The 22,406-nt window shown below is 40.3% G+C and overlaps 1 protein-coding gene across 3 annotated transcripts in view; it reads left to right on the top strand.

The window, feature by feature from the left end:
* lyst (lysosomal trafficking regulator) overlaps positions 1-22,406 on the top strand; it is a 369,211-nt gene that overhangs the window by 340,106 nt on the left and 6,699 nt on the right. For all 3 annotated transcript variants that reach the window (XM_072559529.1, XM_072559520.1, XM_072559538.1), the window contains 9 exons: positions 941-1,081; positions 5,460-5,677; positions 8,555-8,785; positions 9,292-9,481; positions 9,997-10,133; positions 11,485-11,583; positions 12,711-12,850; positions 14,217-14,314; positions 15,390-15,546. In XM_072559529.1, the coding sequence (XP_072415630.1) occupies positions 941-1,081; positions 5,460-5,677; positions 8,555-8,785; positions 9,292-9,481; positions 9,997-10,133; positions 11,485-11,583; positions 12,711-12,850; positions 14,217-14,314; positions 15,390-15,546 (1,411 nt within the window). The remainder of the gene's footprint in view (positions 1-940; positions 1,082-5,459; positions 5,678-8,554; positions 8,786-9,291; positions 9,482-9,996; positions 10,134-11,484; positions 11,584-12,710; positions 12,851-14,216; positions 14,315-15,389; positions 15,547-22,406) is intronic.

The raw sequence follows: 22,406 nt of genomic DNA, 5'->3' as shown, positions 1-22,406 counted from the left end.
GGACCAGATACGGCGGAGGTATTGGCCTTTCATGAACCCATGCTGCGTCTGCCCAACAGGACTATTTCTATCTCGATGTCTTGCTCTCTCTTCCTTGATAATAGATGCAGAAACAACAACACAAATGCACTCACATAAACAAAGGTATCAAGGTGACAGGACAATATGAGAAGACTGTTTTTAAAAAATGGCATGGGATCGTTGGCTTTAGTAGTAGAGGAATAAAGTGGAAAATCATTGCCTAGGCCTCATCTTAAGTATTATACCCATTTCTGGGCATGAAAATCAAGCCTGCATTACAGTTCAGTACTGAGAAAGTATTGCACTGTTGGAGGTGTCATCTTTCAAATGAGTCATTAAACAGACCCCATCTATCTATTGGATAGATGCAAAAGATCCCACAGCACCATTTCAGTGAAGATTAGGAAAGTTATCCTAGCTCTTCTGGCCAATGTTTATTCCTCAACCAACATCTGAAGGACATAAACAGAAATTGTTGGGTGAACTCAGGAGGTCTGACAGCATCTGTGGAGAGAATGCACAGTTAACATCCTTCTTCAGGACAGGTCCGGTTTCTCCCACAATTCAAAGATGTGCAGTTCAGGTGAATTGGCCATGTTAAATTGCCCATAGGTGCATTAGTCAGAGGGAAATTGGTCTGGGTGGGTTACTCTTCAGAGGGTCGGTGTGGACTGGTTGGGCAGAAGGGCCTGTTTCCACACTCGAGGGAATATAATCTAACCTAAAAATATGTGGTCATTATCACATTTTGTGGGATGCAAATTAGCTTCTGTGTTTCCTACATGACAACAATGTTTCCTCTTTAAAGTTGCTTATTGTCTGTAAAGCATTTTAAGATATCTTGTGCTCATAAGACATTCTATATAAAATATAAGCCCTTTCTCTATAGTAGTAATCCTGAATTGTGTTCTGTATTTAGATCAAAGTTTTGATATCCCAGATCGAACATTTCACTCTATGAATACTACCTGGCGCCTATCCTCATATGAATCTATGACTGATGTGAAAGAGCTCATTCCAGAATTCTTTTATCTTCCAGAGTTCTTGGTCAATAGAGAAGGTAAATGTTATAAATGTAGTCATGATTTGGAGATGCCGGTGTTGGACTGGGGTGTACAAATTTAAAAATCTCACAACACCAGGTTATAGTCCAACAGGTTTAATTGGAAGCACACTAGCTTTCGGAGCGACACTCCTTCACCTGAGGACAATCAGTTGATGAAGGAGCGTCGAAAGCTAGTGTGCTTCCAGTTAAACCTGTTGGACTATAACCTGGTGTTGTGTGATTTTTAACTTGGTATAAATGTATATTTCATAACAAGCCTATTAGGATCTACAAGCCAAATTACATATGCAGATATCAGAAACCGAATTTATGTCTTGGACAAAAATGTACTCATGGTCAGGAAAATCTTGCATGTTTCTATCACCATTCATGGTGATGATATGCTGTGACGAATATATAAGTGCAAAATAAGTAATGAAGTAACATGAGGTCCTACTATGAAGTATTAGTCACAGATGTACAGCATGGAAACAGACCCTTCTGTCCAACTTGTCCATGCCAACCAGATATCCTAACCCAATCTAGTCCCGTTTGCCAACACTTGGCCCATATCCCTCTAAACCCTTATTCATATGCCCATCCAGATTCCTTTTAAATGTTATAATTGTACCAGCCTCCACCACTTCCTCTGGCAGCTCATTCCATACATGTGCCACCTGTTGTGTGAAAATGTTGCTCCTTAGGTCCCTTTTAAATTTTTCCCCTCTCACCCTAAACCTATATCCTCTAGTTCTGGACTCACCCACCCCGACGAAATGACCTTGTCTATTTATCATAAACACGCCCATCATGATTTTATAAACTTCTGTAACATCACCTCTCCGCCTCTGATACTCCATGGAAAACAGCCCCAGCCTATTCAACTTCTGCCTGTAGCTCAAATCTTCCAAACCCTGGCAACATCCTTGTAAATCTTTTCTGAACCCTTCCAAGTTTCACAATATCCTTCCTATAGGAAGAAGTCCAAAAGTGGCCTAACCACCTAACCAATGTCCTGTACAGCCATATCATGACCTCCCAACTTCTATACTCAATGGTCTGACCAATAAGGCAAAGCATACCAAATGTGTTCTTCACTATCTTATCTACCTGCAACTCCAGTTTCAAGGAACTATGAACCTGCACTCCAAGGTCTCTTTTTTCAGCAACATTGCCCAGGACCTTCCCATTAAGTGTATAATTCCTGCTCTGATTTGCTTTTTCCAAAATGCAGCACCTCACCTCACATAATTAAAGTCCATCTGCCAGTTCTCGGTCCATTAACCCATCTAATCAAGATCCCATTGTACTCTGAGGTAACTGTCTTCGCCTCCAATTTTGTTATCTGCAAACTTACTTGTTATATCTCCTGTGTTCACATCCAAATCATTTGTATAAATGATGAAAAGCAGTGGACTCAACACCAATCCTTGTGGCACACCAGTCCCATTTTCCAGCTGTCCCTTTATCTGCGAACATCTGCCCCCAATCAGCTTTTGAAAGTTCTTGCCTAATACCGTCAAAATTAGCCTTCCTCCAATTTAGAACTTCAACTTTTAGGTCCAGTCTATCCTTTTCCATCACTATTTTAAAACTAATAGAATTATGGTCGCTGGCCCCAAAGTGCGCCCCCACTACACCTGTCACCTGCCCTGCCTTATTTCCCAAGAGTAGGTCAAGTTTTGCACTTCTCTAATAGGTACATCCCCATATTGAATCAGAAAATATTTTTGTACACATTTAACAAATTCCTCTCCACCTAAACCCTTAATACTATGGCAGTCCCAGTTCATGTTTGCAAAGTTAACATCCCCTATCAAAACCACCCTATTATTCTTAGATAACCGAAATCTCCTTTCAAATTTGTTTCTCAATTTCCTACTGACTATCAGGGGGTCTCCAATGCAATCCCAATGAAGTGATCATCCTTTTCTTATTTCTCAGTTCCACCCGTCTTCCCTGGATTATTCCCAGGAATATCCTCCCTATGAAAAAAAAACGCTCCCCCTCCTCTCTTGCCACCCCCTGCCCCTTTTTATCTTTCCTATAGCATTTGTGTCCTGGAACGTGAAGCTTCCAGCCCTGTCCATCCCTGAGTCATGTCTCTGTAATTGCAATGATATCCCAGTCCCATGCTCCTAACCATGCCCTGAGTTCATCTGTTAGGCCTCTTGCATTGAAATAAATGCAGTTTAATTTATCAGTCCTACTTTGTTCTCTGCTTTGATCCTGACTGTTTGACTTGCTCCTTTTCCCAACTGTACCAGTCTCAGATTGATCTCTTTCCTCACTATTTCCATTTGAGAACATTCTGCACCCTCTCCAAGATATACTTGATCCTGGCACCAGCGAGGCAATGCACCATTCTGATTTTTTGCTGCTGGCTGCAGAAACGTCTGTCTGTGCCTCTAACTAGAGAGTCCCCTATCACAATCATTTGCTTGGAACCTGAAGTACCCTTCATTACATTAGAGCCATTCTCGGTGCCATAAATGTGGCTGTTTGTGCTAAGTTCCCCTGAGAATCCATCACACCCTACATTTTCCAAATCAGCGTACTTGTTTGAAATGGGGATTGCCACAGGAGACTCCTGCACTACCTTCCTATCCCTCCTACCTTTCCTGGAGTTAACCTATTTACCTGACTGTATCTGCGGCTTTTCGTCTTTCCTATAATTGCCATCCGTCACACTCTCTAGCTCTTGTAAATGCCTCATTGCTTCCAACTGCCGCTCTAACAGATCCATGCGATATGATATGATTCGCAACCAAACACGCTTCCTGCAGACATTATCAGCAGTAACATGAAAACTCTCCCTAAACTCCCACATCTGTCAGGAAGAGCACATCACTCTACTAAAGGACATCTTTGCTCCTTCACAATCTGTAGACTCAGAAAATAGTACCATCATGTTGCTTTTTAAAAAAAAAGTGCTCCAGGCTAACTTAGTTTATATTTTAAAAACTTAATTAAGACACAGATCTCAATAAAACATTTAATCAAGAAAGAATGTACTCTACTTATGACTGTAGACTTATAGCAAGGTTATTCATAAAAACTGTGCATTTATCTGGTCTTGTTCTGTGAGCTACTTCAATAAAGTACTTTGAAATGTGGTGAGCAAGAGAATGCAGTACAACAAGGGAAGAATTCTTGTTCAGGACTTCTACAAGAATGGGCGACAACTGGATCTGTTGAGCAACTGATGACTGTTTTTAAGAAATAGTTTAGAAAATAAAAGTATGGTGGTGGGTATGTTCAAGAGTTTCTAGGAGCATGACACACAGCCATGGGCTCCATCAAAAAGCACGTTGACCTAGACCCAATATAATGAACAACCAGAACCGGCAACCGGAAGCAGCAGAAACTGAACCTAATAAATTCCAGAAGAGACAGAACAGCAGAGTTTTATAGGTGGCTCCAAAGCACTGAAGATGTCACCTTGGCAGGGGACAAAACGTCTGCAAATTAACTTTCCAGCTTGGCAAAACATACCCACAACCTTGATAAGTGGCATCCAAGCTACAAATCTTTACACAAACCTTGAATAAGTGGATATGCAGCTGAAGTGCTATAACCTACAAGGCCAGAGGTAGGAAAATGGGATTAGGTTGGATTGTTATTTCTCTACAGCACAGATATGGTGACTTAGTAACTGTAAATTTCTATGGTTCTGTGATTTTCAATGCTATAGGCAAAAGTAACTGAAGTTTTGTTTTGAGTGCATGGCAAGTAACATTGCTATTTACTGTCATATGATCTATGATATGCAATAAATCCCATTGGCCCACATCCATGCTTCCAGTCCAATATACCTCTATTTCAAAGTTCTTATCCTTGTTTTCAAATTTACTCCTCTGTCTATGCAAATTCCAACAGCCTTATAGGTCCCTACTTTTCCAGTTCCGGTGTTTGCACATGTCCAATTTCCTTCCCTCTACCTTGGGAAGTCATTCCTTCAACTTCATCCTCAGGTTCTGGAATTACTTTCCTAAACACCACTTCTCTCCACCTTTAAGCCATTCCTTAAAACAGTTATCTTAGTTCAAGCTTTTGGTTACCTGTTCTACCATCTCTGTATATTCAGTACATTAATTTGTTTGATTACTCCCCTGAGAGTCACTTTGGAATATTTTACCAAGTTAATGATGCGATATAAATGCCATATCAAAGGAATTTAGTTAGCCTTTAAGTTGATGACTAGACAATGTGTTGCAATGATAATTAAATCATGCTATTCTTAATTCTTGTAAACTTTTGGCAGCATGTTTCCCAAACAATTTGCAATTGGATCTGTTTAATGTGGTAATATTTTGTTTTCCCAATAGATCTTTATGCTGTTCATCAATGAATCACAGTATGGCATATGTAGTAAACTAGGCTCTGTTTTCAGGTTTTGACTTTGGGATGCGGCAGAATGGAGAAAGAGTAAATCATGTTAACCTTCCACCTTGGGCTCGCAATGACCCCCGGCTGTACATTCTAATCCATCGCCAAGCCTTGGAATCGGAGCATGTTTCCCAAACAATTTGCAATTGGATTGATTTGGTGTTTGGAAACAAACAAAAGGGCAGAGCTGCAGTTCATGCTATCAATGTCTTTCATCCTGCAGTAAGTCGACATTCCTTTCAACTTTGAAATCATTATGAACGAATTATCAAATACAAAGTGAGCTAAATGTTTTCTGAGCATTTGTCCTAAATTCCCCTAGTCATTTCATTGTATTTAAAATAGTTTGAAGTATAATGTATGCAGCAAAATACATTAAAATGACACACTAAACACTGAAAATGAAAAGATACCACATTTTAAAATATTATATGAAGGGTTGATTGAAGCACTTCAAGGGCTTTTAAGCAATTTTGTTTGATTTATGAACTTTCCAAGGTGCATCTGCATGATGAGGCCAATGGCATGAAATTAGCGTCTCCTCTTTCTGGATTTGCATCATCGATGCACCATAACACAACGTTGCTCTATTTAATTTGAAGATGTTTGGTTTTATTTGGGTTAGAAGTAAACTATTATGTTCTTTACTTAGGAATGGTGTACCTTTTTAATGAAAAATATTTTATATGCTAAGAGCTGAGTACAATTTTCCCCATTTGGTATTTTGTACAGTGTTTTCTAAATGGGTAGACAGATGACTGCTGTTTATCTATAACAATGCTTCTTCCTCTCGGTTATCTTCAATATTTCATGTCGCAGTGAACTAATATGAAGAATAATGAATTTTAACCTTGAAATTACTCAAATATTACTGTTGTATTTGTTGCATGCATGTTATGGAGCAAGGAATTGGAATAACTGGATAGCTCTTTCAAAGAGCTAACAGACATTCTGGATTTGAATGGTTGTATAATAATATGATGTGAGATGATGGTGTGATTTATTTTGTTTCGATTTATTACTTGAACATATTGTTGTTTTCTTGGTAACTAATGTGATATTTGTACTGATAATGGGCAATTGGACTTGTAAATTGGACAAATGTTAATCCACGATTATACTGATTAATCAAGATAATCACAGATCTATAGATATATTACTACTGAGAAAAACTGTTGCAACTGGGACTTTTAAGGATAATTTTGCATGGAGAGAGGGAAATAGATTTACTGAAATTCAAATAGAAAATGCTGTGAATATTCAGCATGTCAGGTACAGTCTATGGATAGTGAAAGTTATTGGATTGAATTGTCCCAGTTGGGTTGCAATCCCAGTGTCAACCACATCTCAGCTACCAATATTTGACAGTGGTGAGACTTTCACCATTACTCCATTCCTCTAGTCAGCAAATTAAAAGGCCACTTCCTTAAGCAATGTCCGTTCAATGAAGATGGGAAGACCAGGCACCTGGCTGAAGGTATTGTATGCAGCTTTGCAAAATATTTTATAATAGAAAATGAGCCTCGTCACACTGTCTGGCCATCATTGTAGATAGAAACCCCTCCACAGACTGCCTCATTGCCACAACTGTGGTCGTCATGTTTAAGCAGGTCTGTGCTGGTGTAAGTGGCAAAGACATTAGTCTTTGGGCACTGGGTTGACATCAGAAAAATCCCAATGATGCCATCACCTTTCTTCCAAATGACAATTACATGGTATTGATTTGGCCCTACTTATAGCAAGATTGTCCAGAGATAGAAATGTTTCATGGGGCCAATCTGAAGCTCTCTAAATTTGATCATAGTATCTTTTCCTAACCTGTCTCCACAAGCCTGGGAAAATTTGGCACATTGTTTTGGGTCAATGGTGTTTCCATTTCCAGCCAGTTTCTAATACAATGATTGGAGATCTCTGCTGTCCCTTGTGATGATTCTGTGGCTTTAAGAGGTTATTTTGTCCTCCTTGTTTTGAAAGACCAGATTTAAGATAGGGGTGTGAAGGTGGTTAATGAAGACCTATAAGTAAACAGTTTGGGAGGCCTTAAGTTTTTTTTTAAGTTGAAACAATAGAAGCAGCCTGGATGGGTGTGTCCATCCCCCTCAGACCAGGATTTCTAATATTCTTTGTAAATTTTTTAGGCCTAGGATTAGGCAGTTGCTGTTGGAGTCCCAACAGGGCAGAAGCTGCTGGAGTTTTGAAGAAGTCAAACCTATCTCTTCTCCATCAACCCCTTTGCTGTTACAGCAATAGTTTGTCTGTGCTGCTGGGATACCTCTGAGACAAATCTATTTTTCTAAATTTGCCTTTTTGCCTAGAGATGTGTTTATGGGATGTTACTACAGTCAGTTCTGATATAACACACTAATTCCATTCTTGTGCAATCTCATGTTATAAGAAAATCGCATAATAGCAGCACCATTTAAACTAATGGGGTCAGAATTGCTTGTAGCCAATATAGGTAAGGAAAGTTTGTCTTTTACAAATAATGGTCTAAATTGTTCAATTGTGTTAAAGCCAATTCACATTGAAGAAACACAATGGAACAGTTAATTAGTAATAGTTACTGAATCTATTATTCAGTTAATTTTTCCGATAGAGTTGTTCTTCTAAATTTTCTGTTTTGTCGTATTTTTAACTATAATGTTTAAATAAATGGTGTTTTGTTTAACATCAAGTAGTTTGGCTAATCAAATTGTCTCTGGAACACAGCACATTACATTTGCCTTTAAAATAAGAGGAAGTTAGGGTCTAAGCTACCTCCTTAAAATATTTTGAAGGAGTCTGGTCTGGTCCATAACACCCTGAATACACCTCAGTGTTAAACAATATCTTAAGATCATGCTGCACCCTCACTGGTGGCTGTTGGCTGGAGATTGGCCTTCCTGATGCACCATACTGCCAGCTGTACATGAGATTGCACTGATACACAATCTATCAAAAACATAATAAATTGGAGCAGTTAAATATATAATAAAGTACATTGTCTTCAGTTGCCTCATAATGGTATGCCCTTCATGGAACGGATCTTTATTTTAAGACCAATAAATATAGAAATAAATATGTTAATTGAATTTATAATTGATTCATATTTTATAATAGACATACTTTGGTATGGATGTATCGGCTGTTGAAGACCCAGTTCAAAGACGAGCCCTGGAGACTATGATCAAGACCTATGGGCAGACCCCTCGACAGCTCTTCACAACTATTCATCCCAGCAGACATGGGCCGAGACTCTCAATGGAGGGGGAGCTGCCAGCAGCTATGGGTCTCCTCGTGCAGTTTGCTTTCAGAGAGAGCAGAGAGCAAGCCAAGGAAGTTGTCTACCCGGTATAAAGTCTAGTCTGTTCTGTTCTAAGTGGTGCTTCTGTTTTCAAATTTAGAAACTGGTCTTTCCCTGCCTGTCAGTTTTACATGTTGTAGGTATCAGTAACTACTGACTTTCACCAGAAAGTCAGCTCATCTGTATTAAACAAAAAAAACTGCAACCCGTCTTCTAATTTTTGGTGAGCCTGAGTATTTTCTGAATGTTTTTGCTTTCTCAATTGCACTTTTGCTAGGTTTCTTTTAGGTTGGTCATATACTTTTATTTAATGTGAACAAACAAATATCAGTTGATACACAGATATTTTGTTCTTCAAAGTGAAGAATTTCCTTTGTTTAAAACCCTGACAAAATTTAAGCAGCTAATTGTCAACAATATAGTTTTCAGGTTTGGTGATTACTAATATCGTAGCATTGTTAACCATAAATTAAAGTCTCTTTTGGGTGAAAATGCTTTGAGATCTGCAAGAGTTGATCCACTGTTTATTCTAATGTGTGGCCTCTTGTTTCAGAGTCCCCTGCCATGGATTCAAGGACTGAAATGGGGCGAGTATGTGGGATCTCCCAGTGCACCAGATCCTGTAGTTTGCTTCTGTCAACCCCATGGGGAACAGTTTGGATCGCTATTAGCATTGCCAACCAGAGCCATTTGTGGTCTGTCAAAGAAATTTTGCCTTATGATGATATACAGTAAGGAGCAAGGTATAGAATGGATTTATAGCGTTTCTTCTCTGCACAATTATTTCAGGAATTCATAATCAGCAGAAAAGCAGGTCATTCAGCCAAAGGCGCTAAGTGGTTTAGACTTGGGTTTATGCACCACCTCAAGCTGCCTCCAACTTTTTCATCATCCAACAGTATCACCATGTCGTTCTTATCCTTTCTTGCTCTACTATCCCTTTAAATGCATTTGGCTATTTGCAACAACTACTCTATATGGTAGTGAGTTCCACTTTAAAACTGCAGTTATATTCCTAGCTACTCTTGAAATGATCATCCATCCCTAATCTTGATTTCCCCCATCTTGCCATTCTAAGTACATCTCTCCATATGTAGCCTATCAAACTCCTTTCATAATATTAAATACCTTTATCAGGTTATCCCCTCCCCACTTACAAAAAACTCTTTTATATGAAAATGGGCCTCTATCTGTGGTTTTTCCTGATAGTTGTGCTTTCTCAGGCCTGATATCTTGTTTATTTCCACCTTAATTTTAGGTGTTCGGAGTATGCACAGTACAGATATCCAGTGGTCAGCCATTTTGAGTTGGGGTTATGCTGATAACATGCTAAGACTGAAAAGCAAACAAAGTGAGCCCCCCATCAACTTCATTCAGTGCTCTCCCTTACACCAGGTATGAAGTGTATTCCAGAAATTAAGCCTTTATTTTCTTAGTTTTTTAAATTTATTTTCAGTCAGTAACTTCTTTCCTCATTTCTGTTTTTTAATCAACCCTGGTTAAAAATAAGGAAAAAAATACATGTGCAACAGAAAATGGATACCTTGAATGATAACATATACCAAGTTGATATAGAGAAGAATTTTATTTTTAAACTAGTATAAATTGCTTACCTCTTGTCCACTGAAAGTATTTACAGCAATGACTTCTCTTCATGTACACATATCATTATCTTCAGAATCATCATTTTGCCCAACATCAGGTTGTTCCCTTGCAACATCATACATACTTAAGAACATTATTCTAAACCTTAATAAATCACTGGTTAAGACCTCAGCCATATACTTTTCAGGGAACACACTTAAGGAAAGATGTCCAGGTCTTGGAGAGGATTTACCAGAATTATCCAGAGATGAGGGCTAAGTTATAGCTTTATGTGTGCCTTGAATTACATGGAAATTAGGAACTTTATTGCTTTTGACATGGAAACACCAAAGCCGATTAGAGTCAACTTGCCAACTAATCGGTACTCTTTTTTTTATCTCCTGTAGTTTAAATAATTGTGACAGAAATTTAGCACTCCTGTTTTTTGTCTTAATGAGTGCAATACAAAAACCTTCGGCAACATGTCTCTCTCTTCAGCAATATTCAAGTTCAATATGTGGACAACTTAGACCAAGGGTTATTCTCCTTGGAGCAGAAAAGGTTAAAAGAGGGAGCTAGTAGAAGTTGCAAATTAATCAAGATAGAAGAAAGAGGAAGAAATTGTTTTCATTGGCAGAAAGGTTGCTTAACAGAAAACTCAGGTTTAACATAATTCATAAAAAGAAGCTTTGGTCAGATAAAGAATCATTTTTCTGCTCTAAAGCATTGTCCAGAAGAGTAATGAAAGCAAATCAATAATTTCAAAGAGAGTCACATATAGTTAGAAAAAAAATGCAGACTTATGGATAAAGAGTAGAGCATGGGATCAAATGGATAGAATGTTCAGGTAGCCAACACAGGGTTTACAGGCCAAATAGCCCTTTGTGTTGTCATCCTGTGTTGTATCTTGATTATGCCAAATGTTAGCTCTGCAGTAACCAACCACTCTACTTAACATGGTTTTTCACGTAGTCATTGTAAATCTATCTAATAATTTCACAACATGCTGAACAAAAGACAGATGGGCATTTAGATGTAAATCTCTTTTATTTTACAAAAGTTTATAATCAAAAGTTTATAAATATTTCAAGAGAAATATCTTAGGATTACAGTCTCCTGTTGAATCTGATTGTAAGTAGTCTGTGTGATGGCTCCTTTTCAGGTTACAAGTTGTGCATGGGTGCCTGACAGTTGTCAGCTCTTTACTGGCAGTAAGTCTGGAGTGGTTATTGCATACTCGAACAGATTTACCAGCAGTATGGTATGTGTACAAAATACTTTGTGTGTATGTATTTTTGTATAAAATTAGGTTTAGGTTTTAACTTTATATGCCTGTAATTATTAGAGAGATTTCTTACTGTTCTACTTAATGTTATTGCAGCTATTTGAAAATTTGACCTAAAAAGTTTTGCTTTCTTTTGGGATTTTATTAAAATCAGAATACCATTAGGCATGGCTGTGTTGCCATCTCATTTGCTTAAGTCTTAGGTTTTGAAGAGGTTAAAAACATTCTTTAATTTCTCCCCTCTTCAGTCTTGTAAATCCCAAACAATCCTTCCATACCCCTTAGCCTTCCTGCACTGTTACTGTACAAGGCTTGATCCTCTCTTAGATGAGTCTGCCTCTGTTAGCAACTTCTGAGGGGCCCATCTAAACTCTCACCACCTACTTGCTTACAAGCAACCATCTAACTACCCTAATCTACTCTCTTCCTAACTTTCCCACTCAGCCTATCTCCTTCCCAACTTATTCCAGTTACTCTAGACCTTTTGGACTTTGCCAGTGGATCAACTATCACTGCTTTTCTCCCCATCTCGCTTTTGAAAGTTTTTCATTCATGATTAGATTAGATTCCTTACAGTGTGGAAATAGGCCCTTCGGCCCAACATGTCCACACCAACCTCCAAAGAGTAACCCACTCTTTCCCTCCTCCCCCCCCCCCCCCCCCCCCCCCCCCCATCTCCACCCCCCTCTCCTCTCTCCCCCCCGCCTCTTTCCCCCCCCTCTCTCTCTTTCCCCCCGCCTCTCCCCCCCCCTCTCTTCTCCCCCCCCCTCTCTCTCTCTCTCTCTCTCTCTCTCTCTCTCTCTCTCTCTCTCTCTCTCTCTCTCTCTCTCCCCCTCTCTCGCTCCCCCCTCCCCCCCTCTCTCTCTCCCCCCACCTCCCCACCTCTCTCCCCACCTCTCTCTCTCCCCCCTCTCTCTCTCTCTCTCTCTCTCTCTCTCTCTCTCTCTTCCCCCCCCCCCCCATCCTCTCTCTCCCCCCCCCCCCCCTCCCCTTGTGTTTCTTTACTGTATTGTGTTTGCTGTGTCGTGATTAACAGAAGTGCAGGAAAGTATATATTTAAGTGTGAGATAATACACTGAACTCATTTTGTTTCCATTCTTTAGTCTTCAGAAATTGAAGTGGAAACAAAAGTCCACTTATTTGGGCACACTGATGAAGTAACCAGTCTGTGTGTCTGCAAACCGTACAGTATTCTAATCAGTGTCAGCAAGGATGGGACCTGCATTATATGGGATTTGAACAGGTATGAAAACATCCTTTAAACTGCTCGACTATATGTTTAAGTATTTGATATAGAAACTTCTGTAACAACAAGTGAAAGAGAGAATGAAGAAAATCTTCTACTCTGGTCGTGGTGAATCTTTAACATTTTCTAGCCCAGAAGTTGTGAATCTCAGTTTTTGAGTATATTTAAAGTAGAGTTTGATAAATGTTTCATCATTAATGACATAAAGGCTTATAGGAATATTTTGGTTAAAGGGAATTGAAGTATTCTATCAGCCATGAATGGGTGCAGGTTCAATGACGTCTAAGTGGCCTATTCCTGTTTCAGTGAATGACAAATCAGTGCTTGTGCACAGGAGGGAAGGGAGAGAGGAGGTGGAGGAGGAAAGGGAGGTGTGAAGTTTGGGAAGAGGAAAGATTCACTGGGAGGAGAGATTGTCATAGTCATCTCCTAGTTTACAAACGATAAGAGATAAGATAGGAAGCGAAGAAAGATTGAAGAGTTCTGCTGGGTGATTCTTTGTTGAAATTCCACCTTCGCTGGGGACATTGCTAGGTTACAGCTACATCGAGGCAGAGGAATTGTTGCATTTGTGGCAAAAGGAGGTTCCTGGTGTAACATGTTCCATTCTATGAAATGACTTTACCACAGCAGATGGGTTTCCTATGTATGAAGACTTTTGCTTTTCTTAGGTTCGGAGCAGTGGCTTAATCTTCTTTCATTGAAGGTTGATGTTTTGGGATCCAGGACCAAAGTGATCGCTAGATCCTGTATCACCAGAAATTATAGTCACAAAATATGTATTTAGCCTAATCCCACTTTACAGTTGTTGCTTTTAATTTACAACAGTTCAGATGCGGTACTTATGCAAATAACTTTAGATCCATTGAGGGCTTCTTACCTCTACCCCCTTTCAGACAGAGTGTACTAGACTTTCACCCCCTCTGAGTGAACAAAATCTCCTCTAATCCTTCTCCCAATTACTTTAAGTGTTTGCATCTTGGTTATTGTCACTGCTGTTAAAAATAGGCCTTCCCTATCTAGACTGCTTATAATTTTACAAACCTTGCTCAAATTTCACCTCAATCTCTCTTGTTTGAAAGCAAAGCACTCCAGCCTATCAAGTGTTTCCTCATAGCTAACATTCTTCATTCGTGACAACATTTTGTAAAGTTTTGTAAATTATTTGTGCTTTTACATCCTTATAAATTATACAGTGAGTGTATTATAACATGTTAAGTTGGCTAGCAGGTAGGGATACTTTATCGTGACTCTATTGCAAGACTTAACAATGTCTACTTTTATAAGTTTATTTAAAGATGGTGAATTGTGAAGTGGTTTACAGCTGTTGAGAACTTCTGTCTGTGCTTTCTTTATCCTATAGGTTGTGTTATGTTCAAAGTTTAACAGGACATAAAAGTCCAGTGACAGCAGTTTCTGCGAGTGAGACAACAGGTGATAGTGCAACAGTTTGTGATTCCGGTAAGCAGAAACATATTCTTCTAAATTGGTGAGATTATGGATACTTGTTATTTTTGACAGAGAATGCAATGTGAACTATATTCCCACGCTATCGTTGGCTCATGTTAGACAGTTGTAGAAGGTTCTATAGGTTGTGTAGGTGTGATTCTCCATTCTGACATCTTTCCCTTCTCTCTAGTGACAAATCTCAAACTATAAGAATGATTGCTATTTTAAAAATGGCAATGTTATAATGATGATGTGACAGTGGCACATTGGGATAGTTCAAAGGTAGCAGCTGTACAGGACTTTGGCTGATGTTGCAGGTGTACAGGACTTTGGTTAGGCCACAGTTGGAGTACTGTGTGCAGTTCTGGTCGCCTCACTTTAGGAAAGATGTGGAAGCTTTGGAGAGGGTGCAGAGAAGATTTACCAGGATGTTGCCTGGAATGGAGAGTAGGTCGTACGAGGATAGGTTGAGAGTTCTCGGCCTTTTCTCGTTGGAACGGCGAAGGATGAGGGGTGACTTGATAGAGGTTTATAAGATGATCAGAGGAATAGATCGAGTAGACAGTCAGAAACTTTTTCCCCGGGTACAACAGAGTGTTACAAGGGGACATAAATTTAAGGTGAAGGGTGGAAGGTACAGGGGAGATGTCAGGGGTGGGTTCTTCACCCAGAGAGTGGTGGGGGCATGGAATGCGCTGCCCGTGGGAGTGGTAGAGTCAGAATCATTGGTGACCTTTAAGCGGCATTTGGATAGGTACATGGATGGGTGCTTAATCTAGGTTAGAAGTTCGGCACAACATCGTGGACCGAAGGGCCTGTTCTGTGCTGTATTGTTCTATGTTCTATGTTCTATTACTCTGAAACTGGCTGTTAAAAAGGAACAGAAGATTCCTTAAAAAAATATGAAATAAAATACAGAATAAAACCAAAGGAAAAGTTATTAACTACCCCTTTGCTGAATTCTTTGTTTTCTCCCAGTATCCACTTTAGCTTTTGAGTCTTTTAATATCAGTGAATGCAGCAGTTTGTCCTCTGTAACATGGGGTACCTTGAAAAATAATTCAATTGTACATTCTTTTTCCTCCAGTTGGTGGTGGTAGTGACCTGAGGCTATGGACAGTAAATGGAGATCTCAGTGGTCATGTACATTGTCGAGAAATAATCTGCTCAGTAGCTTTTTCCAATCAACCTGAAGGTGTATCTGTCAATGTTATTGCTGGAGGGCTAGAAAATGGCGTTGTAAGGTCAGTAATATACTTCTGTATTTAAGCTATAGCTGTCTATATTTGTGTATCAATTCCTAGCTTGAAGTAGAATGTCTAGGCTTAGGCACAAATAATTAGTTTAATAAAAACTGAAAGTATAACTTGTTCCTTCTAAATGAATATTATAAGAGTCCGAAAGCACGGAGTCTGGCGCTTTGGTCCATGCCAAACAAAATGTCCATCCACACTAACCCCATTTCTCTGCACTTGGCCCATATCTTTCTAATCCTTACCTATTCATATATTCTGTAACACATCTGTAATATTTGAATAATCAAATCTCTAACCGTCAAGTATTTACCGTCCCTTCATGAAAATAAGGATAGTGTGTTTGTTTTGTAAATAGAGCTTTAATTATCTCCATCCTTTGATCAAGTATTCTCCTAGGTTCTAGTGTTGATCTAACTGAAAAGTACATTTTGTCTTTGCTCCATGTGTGGAACGCAGAAGTATTTAACTATGAAAGCACCCAAAAACATAGTCATAGAGATGTACAGCATGGAAACAGACCCTACGGTCCAAACCGTCCATTCGGACCAGATACCCCAACCCAATCTAGTCCCACCTGCCAGCGCCCGGCCCATATCCCTCCAAACCCTTCCTATTCATATACCCATCCAAATGCCTCTTAAATGTTGCAATTGTACCAGCCTCCACTACTACCTCTGGCAGCTCATTCCATACATGTACCAGCCTCTGAAAAGTTTGCCCCGTAGGTCTCTTCTAAATCTTTCCCCTCTCACCCTAAACCTATCCCCTCTAGTTCTGGACTCCCCAACCCCAGGGAAAAGACTTTGCCTATTTACCCTATCCATGCCCTTGATAATTTTGTAAACCTCTATAAGGTCACCCCTCAGCCTCTGACACTCCAGGGAAAACAGCCCTAGCCTATTCAACCTCTCCCAATAGCTCAAATTCTCCAACCCTGGCAACAACAAAACTTTTCTGAACCCTTTCAAATTTCACAACACCTTTCCGATAGGAAGGAGACCAGAATTATATGCAATATTCCAAAAGTGGCCTAACCAATGTCCTGTATAGCCGCAACATGACCTCTTAACTCCTGTACTCAATACTCTGACCAATAAAGGAAAGCGTACCAAACACCACCTTCACTATCCTATCTACCTGCAACTCCGCTTTCAAGGAGCTATGAACCTGCATTCCAAGGTCTCTTTGTTCAGCAATACTCCCTAGGACCCTAGCATTAAGTGTATAAGTCCTGCTAAGATTTGCTTTCCCAAAATGCAGCACCTCGCATTTATTGGAATTAAACTCCATCTGCCACTTCTCAGCTGGTCAAGATCCTGTTGTAATCTAAGGTAACCCTCTTCATTGTCCAATACACCTCCAAGTTTGGTATCATCTGCAAACTTACTAACTGTACCTCTTATGCTCGCATCCAAATCATTTTTGTAAATGACAACAAGTAGAGGGTCCAGCACCGATCCTTGTGGCACTCCACTGGTCACAGGCCTCCAGTCTGAAAAACAACCCTCCACCACCACCCTTAGTCTTCTATCTTTGAGCAAGTTCTGTATCCAAATGGCTAGTTCTTCCTGTATTCCTTGAGATCTAACCTTGCTAATCAGTCTTCCATGGGGAAACTTGTCGAACACCTTACTGAATTCCATATAAATCACATCTACCGCTCTGCCCTCATCAATCCTCTTTGTTACTTCCTCAAAAACTCAATCAAGTTTGTGAGACACGATTTCCCATGCACAAAGCCACGCTGACTATCCCTAATCAGTCCTTGCCTTTCCAAATACATGAGTTGAAAAATGTGGTGCTGGAAAAACATAGCAGGCCAGGCTGCATCCGAGGAGCGGGAGAATCGACGTTTCGGGCATAAGCCCTTCTTCCAATTCTCGAAGAATGCCCGAAACTTCGATTCTCCTGCTCCTTGGATGCTGCCTGGCCTGCTGTGTTTTTCCAGCACCACATTTTTCAACTCTGGTACTCCCAGCATCTGCAGTCCTCACTTTCTCTTTTCCAAATACATGTACATCCTGTCCCTCAGGATTCCCTCCAACAACTTGCCCACCACCGACGTCGGGCTCACTGGTCTATAGTTCCCTGGCTTGTCCTTACCACCCTTCTTAAACAGTGGTACCACGTTAGCCAACCTCAGTCTTCCGGCACCTCACTTGTGACTATTGATGATACAAATATCTCAGCAAGAGGCCCAGCAATCACTTCTCTAGCTTCCCACAGAGTTCTAGGTACACCTGATCAGGTCCTGGGGATTTATCCGCCTTTACACGTTTCAAGACATCCAGCACTTCCTCCTCTGTAATCTGGACATTTTGTAAGATGTCACCATCCAATTTCTTACAGTCTATATCTTCCCTATCCTTTTCCACAAAATACTGATGCAAAATACTCATTTAGTATCTTCCCCATTTTCTGCGCCTCCACACAAAGGCCGCCTTACTGGTCTTTGAGGGGCCCTATTCTCTCCCTAGTTACCCTTTTGTCCTTAATATACTTGTAGAAACTCTTTGGATTCTCCATAATTCTATTTGCCAAAGCTATCTCATGTCTCCTTTTTGCCCTCTTGATTTCCCTCTTAAGTATACTCCTACTTCCTTTCGACTCTTCTAAGAATTCACTCGTTCTCTCCTGTCTCTACCTTACTTATACTTCCTCCTTTTTCTTAACCAAACCCTCAGTTTCTTTAGTCATCCAGCATTCCCTATACCTACCAGCCTTTCGTTTCCTCCTTAACTCTTTTCCATTGTAATTGTTTATAGGTAGATATATAAATATATATATGAATACTCATGAGTTGTGTTTCAGTCATGTGAGAATTATTCTATGATCCTGAATTGCCAAAAATGGGAATGAGCAGTTCCCGTGCTCAGGTTTTCTTGCAGTGGCAGCTAATGGTGTTGAGCTGTGTCAAAATTTTCATGGGAATCACCTTCTCTTACTCATCTCCTTTTGAATAGGATAGTGTGCACAAATATCTTGGCTTACATGCGTATTTGGTGGGGATTTGTAAAATTTAGTGAGAAAGTTGTGGTGGCACAAAATTATTATGATTAGATTAGATTCCATACAGTGTGGAAACAGGCCCTTTGGCCCAACGGGTCCACACCGACCCTCCGAAGAGTAACCCACCCAGACCCATTTCCCTGTGACTAATGCAACTAACACTATGGGCAATTTAGCATGGCCAATTCACCTGACCTGCACATCTTTGGATTGTGGGAGGAAACTGGAACATCTGAACGAAACCCACGCAGACATGGGGTAAATGTGCAAACTCCACACAGACAGTTGCCTGAGGCTGGAATCAAACCTGGGACCCTGGTGTTATGAGGCAACAGTGCTAACTGCTGAGCCACCGTGCCGCTCCAAATATTATGGTCAGAACTGTAAATAAATCTGTGTATTGAACTGCTACTTGTGACATTAAAACATTGCTGATCCAACTGTTGGGCACTATTCCATAGAGGGATGGATGAGAAGTCTTGAATAGGATCCTGTGAACACATTATTCAGATCTGGGCTGATAAGTGGCAAATAATATTTTGTTAAGCAAACGTTAAAGCAATGACCATCTCCTAAAGGGAATATTCTCTGTTCATCTTGACATGCATTGTTATCATCTAATTCTCTTATCAACAATATCTTTATGGTCATATCCACTAGAATGCCATACACATCCTCACTACTTGCCTTCCTATCTATGACGATAGTAAATTCACTTTGAGCAACCATACCATTAATATGTTATAAATAATTGTGGGTCCAGTTCCGTTCATTGTGGAACTCTCCGGTTATAGGTTACTATCCTGAAAATGCTCTCTTTTCATCACTCTCTGGCTTGTATTAATTCACCAATCCAATCTCCATGCTAATATACTATCTCCAATACTAAAGGCTCTTATTTAGTAGCCTTGTGTGGCATAAGTAGTACCTTATCGAGTGACTTTTGAAAGTCCAAATATATTGCATCTATCTGTTCATTTTTATTTATCCTCGTTGCCTCCTCAAATTGAGCACAATTTTCTTTTTGTGAGGTTATGCTGACTTTGCTTGATCATATTTCTAAATTCCCTCCTATTACATTCTATATAATGGACTCTAACAATTTCCCAATAACAGCCGGTAAGGACATGTTGGATCTTTTTCTGTGCTGTAAGTCTCTGTGAATCTAAGACAGGTGGAGTCTAAGATTTTCCTAATGACAGGCTTCCTATACCAGATTCCACTTTTGGTCAGTTCTCTCCTGTGAACTCTGTCACTGCCAGACTTTATTTATGTAACCGCTGATTGCTCCACCATATTTCCTCCTTTTCTACTTACAATTATGGAGGGGCAATTATTCTTTTAATGACTGCTCCAATGAATGGAGTTTCTGAGGAACATTTGCGGGCAGATTCATCCACCCCTACTATTTTTGACCGTTAAAGTATTTTCTAACAATATGGAAATCCATTGTTTCATAATTACTATTTATCAGGGGATCCTTTACTTTGATGTTACAGATGAAACTGCCTTACTATGCAATACTAGATCTAAAATAAGACCATAAGAAATAGGAGTGGAAGTAAGGCCATTGGCCCATCAAGTCCCCTCTGCCATTCAATCATGGCTGATGGGCATTTCAACGCCACTGACCCGCATTCTCCCCATATCCCTCAATTCCTTGCGAGATTAAGAATTTATCAATCAATGCCTTAAAGACATTTAACATCCTGGCCTCCCCACTGGGCTCCATGGCAGTGCATTCCACAGCTTCACCACTCTGACTGGAGAAATGTCTCCTCATTTCTGTTTTAAATTGACCCCTCTAATTCTAAGGCTGTGCCCACGAGTCCTAGTATCCCCACCTGACAGAAACAATTTCCCAGTGTCCACCCTTTCTAAGCTATGCATTATCTTGTAAGTTTCCATTAGATCTCCCCTCAAACTTCTGAACTCCAGCGAATGCAATCCCAGGATCCTCAGCTGTTCATCGTATGTTAGACCTACCATTCCAGGGATCACCCATGTGAATCTCCGCTGGACACACTCCAGTGCCAGTATGTCCTTCCTGAGGTGTGGGGCCCAAAACTGGACCCAGTATTCTAAATGGGGTCTAACCAGAGCTTTATAAAATCTTAGTAGCACCTCACTGCTTTTACATTCCAACCCTCTTGAAATAAATGACAACATTTGCTTTCTTAACCATGGACTCAACCTGCAAGTCAACCTTTAGAGAATCCTGTACTAGCACTCCCAGATCCCTTTGTACTTTGGCTTTATGAATTTTCTCACCATTTAGAAAACAAAGTCCATTCTTGTGTTCTTTTATCCAAAGTGCAAGATCTCGCATTTGCTCACATTGAATTTCATCAGCCATTTCTTGAACCATTCTCCCAAACTGTCTAAACCTTTCTGTAGCCTCCCCACCTCCTCAGAACTACCTGCCTGTCCACCTAACTTCGTATCATTGGTGAACTTCACCAGAATGTCCCCAGTCTCTTCATCCAAATCATTTATATTTAAAGTGAACAGCTGGGGCCCCAACACCAAATCCTGCGGGACGCCACTTATCACCAGCTGCCATTCTGAAAAAGAACCTTTTATCCCAACTCTCTCCCTTCTGTCAGACAGCCAATCCTCATCCATGCCAGTAGCTCACCTCAGACACCATGGGCCCTCACCTTGCTCAGCAGCCTCCTGTGAGGCACCTTATCAAAGGCCTTTTGGAAATCTAGGGAGATAACAACATCCACTGGATTTCCCAGGTCTAACCTACTTGTTATCTCTTCAAAGAATTCTAACAGGTTCGTCAGGCACAACCTCCTCTTATTAAATCCATGCTGACTTGCTCTATTTCGACTCTGCACTTCCAAGACCTTAGAAATCTCATCCTTAACGATGGATTCTAGAACTTTACCTACAACCGCACGGTGGCACAGTGGTTAGCACAGCTGCCTCACAGCGCCAGAGACCTGGGTTCAATTCCCGCCTCAGGTGACTGACTGTGTGGAGTTTGCACATTCTCTCCGTGTCTGCATGGGTTTCCCCCGGGTGCTCCGGTTTCCTCCCACAGTCCAAAGATGTGCAGGTCAGGTGAATTGGCCATGCTAAGTTGCCCGTAGTGTTAGGTGAAGGGGTAAATATAGGGGTATGGATGGGTTGTGCTTCGGGCAGGTCGGTGTGGACTTGTTGGGCCAAAGGGCCTGTTTCCACACTGTAAGTAATCTAAAAAAAACCAAGGTTAGGTTAATCAGTCTATAATTTTCCATCTTTTGTCATGATCCTTTCTTGCATAAGGGGGCCACAACAGGGATTTTCCAATCATCTGGGACTTTCCTTGACTCCAGTGATTTTTGAAAGATTACAACCAACTCCTCTGCTATTCCTTCAGCCACCTCCCTTAGAACTCTAGGATGTAGCCCATCCTGGCCAGGAGATTTATCAGTTTTAGACCTTTTAGCTTATCAAGTACTTTCTCATTTGTAATACCCATCATACTCAACTCTGCCCCTTGACTCTGCTTAATTGTTGGGATATTACTCATGTCTTCCATGTGAAGACTGACACAAAGTATTTATTAAGTTCCTTATCTCCCATCACTAGCCTTCCTGCATCAATTTGGAGCAGCCCAATCTCTACTTTTGCCTCTTGTTTGTTTCTTATGTATTTTACTATCATTTCTAATATTACTGGCTGGCTTACCTTCATATTTGATCCTCTCCTTCCTTATTTCTCTCTGTTATCCTCTGTTTGTTTTTGTAGTTTTCCCAATCTTCTGAGTTCCTAGTGCTCTTGGTCACTTTATAGGCGCTGTCTTTTTCTGTGATACATTTCCTGAATTTCTTCGTCAGCCATTGTTG

The sequence above is a fragment of the Chiloscyllium punctatum genome, chromosome 3, assembly GCF_047496795.1.
Source record: "Chiloscyllium punctatum isolate Juve2018m chromosome 3, sChiPun1.3, whole genome shotgun sequence".
NCBI classification, from domain to species: Eukaryota; Metazoa; Chordata; class Chondrichthyes; order Orectolobiformes; family Hemiscylliidae; genus Chiloscyllium; species Chiloscyllium punctatum.
Note: the sequence above shows the minus strand (reverse complement) of the source record. Positions and strands in the feature narration are given on the sequence as shown.